The sequence below is a fragment of the Solanum dulcamara genome, chromosome 12 (assembly GCF_947179165.1).
Source record: "Solanum dulcamara chromosome 12, daSolDulc1.2, whole genome shotgun sequence".
In the NCBI taxonomy this organism is placed as follows: domain Eukaryota; kingdom Viridiplantae; phylum Streptophyta; class Magnoliopsida; order Solanales; family Solanaceae; genus Solanum; species Solanum dulcamara.
Genome location: NC_077248.1, coordinates 21,155,393 through 21,162,248, shown reverse-complemented (window position 1 = coordinate 21,162,248; position 6,856 = coordinate 21,155,393). Strand labels below are relative to the sequence as shown.

The window sequence follows — 6,856 nt, the reverse complement described above, 5'->3', positions numbered from 1 at the left end:
AATAGTTGTCATTCACTTTTGTGGAGTTGGTGAAAAAAAAATTAGAAGTTAGGAGATTTTGACATTAAGGGAAAGGACTAGAGGAGGCTCCCAATCCACCAACCGACACTAGAGAGTCCCTTGTGTGTGTTTCTTGTTAGCTGCTCTGCTCATCTTTTCTTTCTCTGCTCACCTTTATTCTCTTTCAGATCACTCAAAGTATACACTTTTTTCCTCAAGATTCCCAGGTGGGTTCTCAATTTTTTAATTTTTTTTTGTTATGGGGTCTGTATTGGAAAAAAATGGATTTTAATTGATGTGGGTGATTTCAAGATTGGAGGGTAGTTGTACTGTTGTTGTTATTATGTGATCTGTAGTTGGATCTGTTTAGGTTCTTTGTCTCTTTCAATATTCAGGTGATTACTAACTGTATTATGTATAAAGTTGTAATCTTTATGTAATTCTATGCTTCTATTGGGTCCTATTTTGTCCTAATAAGACTTGTGAAGAAGAGAAATTAGTCTGGGGCAGGTTCTTTGGGGGAGATAAAATGAACAAAGCAAGTATATGGTTGAACTTTGGTCCTTAATTAGCTTGATTTTTGTGTCTTCAATCTGTACTTTACTTGAATTTGTTCTCATTGATTCAGACAATCCATGATGTTCCTGTTAATATGTGTCTTCCAATTTGTTTCCTTGTGTTTTATTGAGGGAGTTGACTATCTCTTACTTCACGGACATGATTATTTTTTAGTGCTATTGTTTCCTCATGCTTCTCGTATTGTAATGAAGAGGCTCGAACTAACAGGAATATATGTTAGATTCAGTTTCCTTTTTTATTTTTAGGAAGTAGGGTAAAATCTTATTAATTCACATTATAGCACTAAGAGGGATTCTTTGCGGCACCCCTTGGGGTGAAGCCCTTCTTCCGGATCCTATTAATGCGGGATGCTTTGTGCACTGAGATGCCCTTTTATTATAGCACTAAAGATGGAGGTACAAAGTTATAAAAGAAAAAGAGGAATTCTTCTCTTCAGGTATGCAGAAAGTCGATAAATTTCATTATGATGTCCAAATCATAATCAGCTTTTGTGTTACACAAAAAAAAATCAAAACTTTATAAGCACTTAATCTTAACAAAAGATGAGGAAGAACATCTACCTTCTAGACATCTGTAGTGGATTCATATTTGTTGAACCTAACTAGTTTGGAATTGAGGGATAGTTGGCTGATTGATTGAGTTTTTAAGGATTTTGATGAACTAGAACTAAGAATCAGACACATAACTACCCACCAGAGAAGTAAAAAGAATCAGACACATATGTCCATAGAGGCTGTATGTGTTCACAGTAGTTAGTTACCCAAGATGATTGTCAACAGTACCCATGGTTTCTTGTATAGGGCAATCACTTAGTGAGAGAGAAGTGAGATCTCTTTCTCCATGAAGTTTGGAAAGCTCTTCTGCGTAGATGCGGAAAGGAAAATTCTTAGGTTGGCTTTTTCCTTTTGAAATGAGTTCATGATTTTTTGTTTTTCCATCGTGCAACATAAATCTTGTTCTCGCTATTGACGAGCAGTGTAAGTTTTTACAAAGGATATGATTGTCGCTGCTTAAGACAAATTTAAAAAACTGTTAGCGGTGTTGCTTGGATCACAACAATTAATTCTGTGGACTCTGCTTGGAACTGTCAAAAATAGTGGGCAGATTTTCAGAGAAGCTGAGCAAGAGAGTCTACCTTTCAGAGTGATCAAAGCATGGTTAGAGATCTTCCAGCTGATTATGTTGCTCTTTCTATTAAAGACATCCAAATTTATTCCTAATTCAGTCTTCACTAATCCCTGCACTACTAATCCTTGCGTTGTAGTCCCTGAGTGTCACAGGACTCGATAAGATTTTGAGTGTTTCACTCTTTTTGATTCTTGAACAACCAAAAGAATATAAATAACCAATTCACTTTTCAAATTTCCCAAGAAAACATGCATATGCATTTTCTCCATGATCAAAAGTGGCAATTTTAAAGAGGAACTTAGAAGTAATATATCCAAAAAGCTATAGATATCAAAGAAAGAACTACAGTAATTTATACCAAAAATAAACAAACAACTAACATCAACTCCACGACTTTATTATGTACAGAACAAAAAAACTCTGATACTCGGGGAACCCAACACAATCTATACACAATTATCTTTCCTTTCTAGGCAAAAAAAATCTGGTCTGCGCAGATTGGTCATTTGTGGACTGCATCACATCTTTTGAAGATTCATACCTCCCAGTTCCTTTTCTAGTTTTGCATTACAATCAGAGTGAAACACAAAACTGGTGGAGAAGATAGTAGACGAGGAGTGTATGGTTATGAAATTATTAGAGTCTCAGGACTTACATGCTAACGTTCTACATATAATTTGATGTTCTTAGGAGAGGAGAATTACATGCTATCGTCAATGTATAGATTTTGTTCTCCTTTTCTCACGGCTGATTACTGTTTCTGTTTCCTGTTGTGACAGGTTGAGATATTTATGCACACTATGTTTTGTTCACAACTTTGTATTTCATCTCTTTTACCCCTCCTCTTAACCACTCTTTCTCGTTTTTTTAATTGCATTGTGAGTCGCTGGAATATTAAAGTCAAGCATCCTGTTCCTGATAATGCAACTGCACTCTGATTTCCTGACAGGTTTCTTTATTCAAGGATTGTGCATATGGATCACGAGACAAGCGAATCATTGGATTCTGTGCCTACAGATAATATGAATTGCGAGCATGGTGATTTTGAATGCAATATCTGCTTTGAAATAGCTCAAGATCCTATTGTGACTCTTTGCGGCCACCTTTATTGTTGGCCTTGTCTTTGTGAATGGTTGCAAGTTCATTCACATTCCCACGAATGCCCAGTTTGCAAGGCTCTCATCGAAGACCAGAAGTTGGTTCCCATATATGGTCGAGGCAAGGCAAGATCTGACCCAAGGTCTCACATACGTGCAAGGATGAACATTCCTAACCGTCCAGTATTTGGGCCAAGACCACAAACAGCTCCAGCACTAGATATGAACTATTTCCGTCCTGATGAATTGGACCAAATGGGGGGATTCATGCCTATGGCCAGTGCAAGGTTTGGGAACTTGACATTATCTGCTCTATTCGGAGCTATTCCATCTCTTTTTAACCTTCATGCGCAAGGATTTCATGATGCTACTGTATATGGTGCGACCACGGGAGTTCCATACCTCTTTTCTAGTTCAGTTCATGGGGGTTATGCTCATGGATTTCATCATTCAATCCATGTAGATGGTACAAAGTTCTTCATCAAGATGTTTCTCTTGATTGTCGGTTTCCTCTTAGTTGTTTCCTTAATTTTGTAGAGAATTCCACAAATTAAGATGTACAATTTTTAATCATGTGTGTATATCTTTAGAGTAGTAGACTTATATTTATGTCTAGAAAAGTAGGGTGCACAGTTATCCTTCATTATATTCAGAGTTAGCTTTAGGTATTTCCTTATTGCGCCATATTTTTGTTCTATAAAATCTGGTGGAGTTTCACCTTCAAATTGTTCAACTATGAGTTCACTGATTACACTATCAAGTTATTTACAAGTCAAATACAAGTAACTTAAGAAACACATGGTGAAATGATCTGTTACAGCAGGTAAATTGAATATCAGATTCATGAATCTCCCAACATATACATAGCAAAATTGCCTACCAATTTGTTCAAATTAAAAGGGCCAACCAATAACTAATAAAAACAATCTCTAGCTAGCTAAGACTTGACAACTTAATTAAAGACAAAGTTAAGATTGAATGTGTTGCTGTGATGGGAAAACTGAAGATCTACAAATTGGACAATTTTTCTTGCCCCTCAGCAGCCATTGCTCTATGCAAGTCGCGTGATATTCGTGTCCACATTCGAGTGTACCAATTGTCTCATTACTTACATATTCACATAGGCATATGGCACATATCTCTTCTGAATCAACTTCAACCTCAGCACAATGAGTTCTTGTTTTCAGCATGATAATATTCTCTTCTTGGTGGCTTACTACTTCTGTGTCGTCATGGCCAGGTAGATCAAGCAACGCTCTATAATCAAATGGCTGTCCGCTGAGACGACTACCGAAGTTGCGATCAAGGTTTTGCATTGCGACTATTAATTGGTTCACATCATCTGTTTCGACATAGGCATGATCAATGAATTGATAATAACTATATGGATCCCAGTTGTTATGCGGAGCCAATTGATTACCAATAGTATTTCTTGGCCGATGATTGTGGGGTTGCGAAAGATGACGATTTGTGTGAAACAGAGCAGTAACATCAGTGACAAAGACACCATCAATGTATTCACCATCTGTGACAAACAGAGAAGGATCCTCATGAGCAATAAAAGCAGAATTGTGACCATCGCTCATGTTTCTTGAAAGGTAGTAATTTGCGTGAGGTTGATGACTATGGGCTAGTTGCCAAGAGTGCAGATTCATACTCATCATAACAAGAAATACACAAAACAAACAGTAAATTTTGCTTCTCTTTAGTTGGGGTTCTGCAGAATCAAGAAAACTTAAGAAAAGAAAATTGCAAATATGAAATTTATGAGAAAAATACTCACGCATATATAGACGAGAAAAATAAATGCTTGAGGGTTAAGCAACTGTCATCCTATAACGGTAAGAAATTGACACGGTTACCAGAATGTTTCCTTAAGTTTCTCGGACTAGGATTAATATCATCTTTAGTAACTTTAGTAAAGTATTACCTATTTTCCCAAATATATTTTCATTTCTTTTATTATAAAAACTTATAGTTCCTGCTCAATATTAATTTTTTTGTTTTTGGACAAGCAAATCATATTTTTTTATCATAATTTTTTCAAATACTTTTTAAATATTTTGAATTGTTAACTACTCTAACTTATAATAATTTTACTATAATTTCTAAATATATAATTTTATTTAAAAAAGGGAAAATGGGTATATCGTATATATATATATATATATCTCAACTTTGTGATTTGAAGTGACTATATCCTTCGTTAAAAAAGTGGTGTTCATATACCTCGGTCTAATGAATGGTGCATATTTACCCTTTTAGTTAATAAATCTAAATTTACTGATTTTAAAAAATAATCCAAAAGCTTATCTTTTAGTTTCAAAATAACCCATTTTTTTATCTCTTCAGACTCGACCCAAGCGAAAAAACTCAATCTCTCTCTTACTCAATTATAAAATGGGTTTGATCGGGTTTGATGAAAAGAGGAAGTGAGTATTTTTTTTGTAAAGTCGGGTCTGGATAGAGCTTGGAGGGATAAAAAACAATGTAGTAGATAATTTTTCAAAACCATTTGGTGTTTTTTTGAATTAAAAAGCCACTTATAGAATATTTTTAATTTTAGTTTGATAACAAAAAGATAAATATACATAATTTGTTACACGATGAAGGTATGTATGTATTATTTATTAGACGATGAGAGTATATATACACAATCTTTTAAACAGGGATACATCATCAATTTCCTAAATTCCAACCATTTTCCAAATAGTCATCATCAATTTGACCTAGCATTTTACAATGTTGACAATTACTTGGGGTTCCTTCATATTCCACCTCCTACCATTTTCCATCCTCAATGGCATCTAACGCCTTAAATCCCAACCAAATGCTATCTTGTTTATCTCGTAGAAGATCAATTTCAATCTTAACTTTTGCAACATACCTTTAGATTTAGAATTAGTTGCTTGGTCTGGGGCTACAATTGTACCAACTAAATGAACAAGTGTAACGATCTTTTCTGTTGTTATGGATGAGTTAATGGTGGAAGAAATTGTCATGCCCCGAGCCTACACTTTGTACATGATCGGCATTTGTAGACCATTGCTGCTCCCAAGCGAACCACTTGGCTTGGTTAACTCACTTAGCGAAAGACTTTAACTCATAAATAAACTAAGGTGAGCATAATGAACCATGCAACTTAATACTCTTTAGCATAAATCATAAAACTCAAATATATAAAATGTATGGAACCAAGGAAATAAAGTGAACACTGTCTAACTAGTCTACGAAGCCTCTAAAATACTGACTCTTAAAATAGGTACCGGGACAGCCCCACAACTTCCTCAAAATTATAACTAATAACTGAAAGTAAAGACTCAAAAGCTCCTCTAAATGCCAGGAGGTCTCACCAAAAGCTGGGTAGAAACTGATCTTCAACGGTGCGCTAGTTGAGGATTTCTATCATCTATATTTGCATCATAAAATAACGCAGGTCGAATGATGTTAGTACATGAAATGTACGAGTATGTATAATGGGAAAAAGAAACTTATTCAGTATACTCAACTCAAGAACTCAACTCTGAAACAACTCAACTCAAATAAACATGGAATATAATAAGAGACAATGCTTTAGAAAGATAGTAATGCAACTCAGCATATAAAATATAATAATTTATTTCTTGGGGAGTTTCTTTAACCGACAACTTTCATTTATGAGTTATGTTTTCATACAACGAACAATTATCGTTGCCACAATCGTACAATACCTTTCCAGGATAAGAAACGCAAATTCATCTCTGGATCCAATAAAAGTCCTCTTTTGGGACAATGAGGAGTCATCCGAATGAATGGTACAATCCTATCCTATGCTAGCTATGTAGTTTATGGGGTTCGAGTTGTTCTATACTCTTACCCAAATCGGTTCTCAATACTACTCCCAAAATATAATTTACTATGCTCATAACTCAAATGAGTGTATTTACTCAATTAGCTCATTTGGTCTCTTTTGAACTTAGCTCAAAATTCAACTCTTCTCAACTCATCTCTTTTCTTTAAAATAGGCATAAACTCAACTCAACGAATGCATTTAAAAGAAATATTTGACTTCT

The 6,856-nt window shown here is 35.0% G+C and overlaps 2 protein-coding genes across 3 annotated transcripts; one reads left to right on the top strand and one right to left on the bottom strand.

Moving 5' to 3' along the window:
* LOC129876835 (uncharacterized) lies at window positions 1-3,537 on the top strand. 2 transcript variants are annotated; one of them, XM_055952318.1, is made up of 2 exons: window positions 1-227; window positions 2,657-3,537. In XM_055952318.1, the coding sequence occupies exon 2, from the start codon at window positions 2,682-2,684 to the stop codon at window positions 3,339-3,341; it is 660 nt and encodes a 219-aa protein (XP_055808293.1). In that variant the 5' UTR covers window positions 1-227; window positions 2,657-2,681; the 3' UTR covers window positions 3,342-3,537. The 2 variants fall into 2 exon arrangements, with proteins under 2 accessions (XP_055808293.1, XP_055808294.1); XM_055952319.1 differs by lacking the exon at window positions 1-227 and adding an exon at window positions 257-1,736.
* Window positions 3,538-3,616: 79 nt separating this feature from the next.
* On the bottom strand, window positions 3,617-4,590 carry LOC129876834 (uncharacterized). The gene has a single exon (XM_055952317.1). It carries the CDS (start codon window positions 4,466-4,468, stop codon window positions 3,773-3,775), a length of 696 nt encoding a protein of 231 aa, XP_055808292.1. The 5' UTR covers window positions 4,469-4,590; the 3' UTR covers window positions 3,617-3,772.
* Between the last annotated feature and the right edge of the window lie 2,266 nt (window positions 4,591-6,856).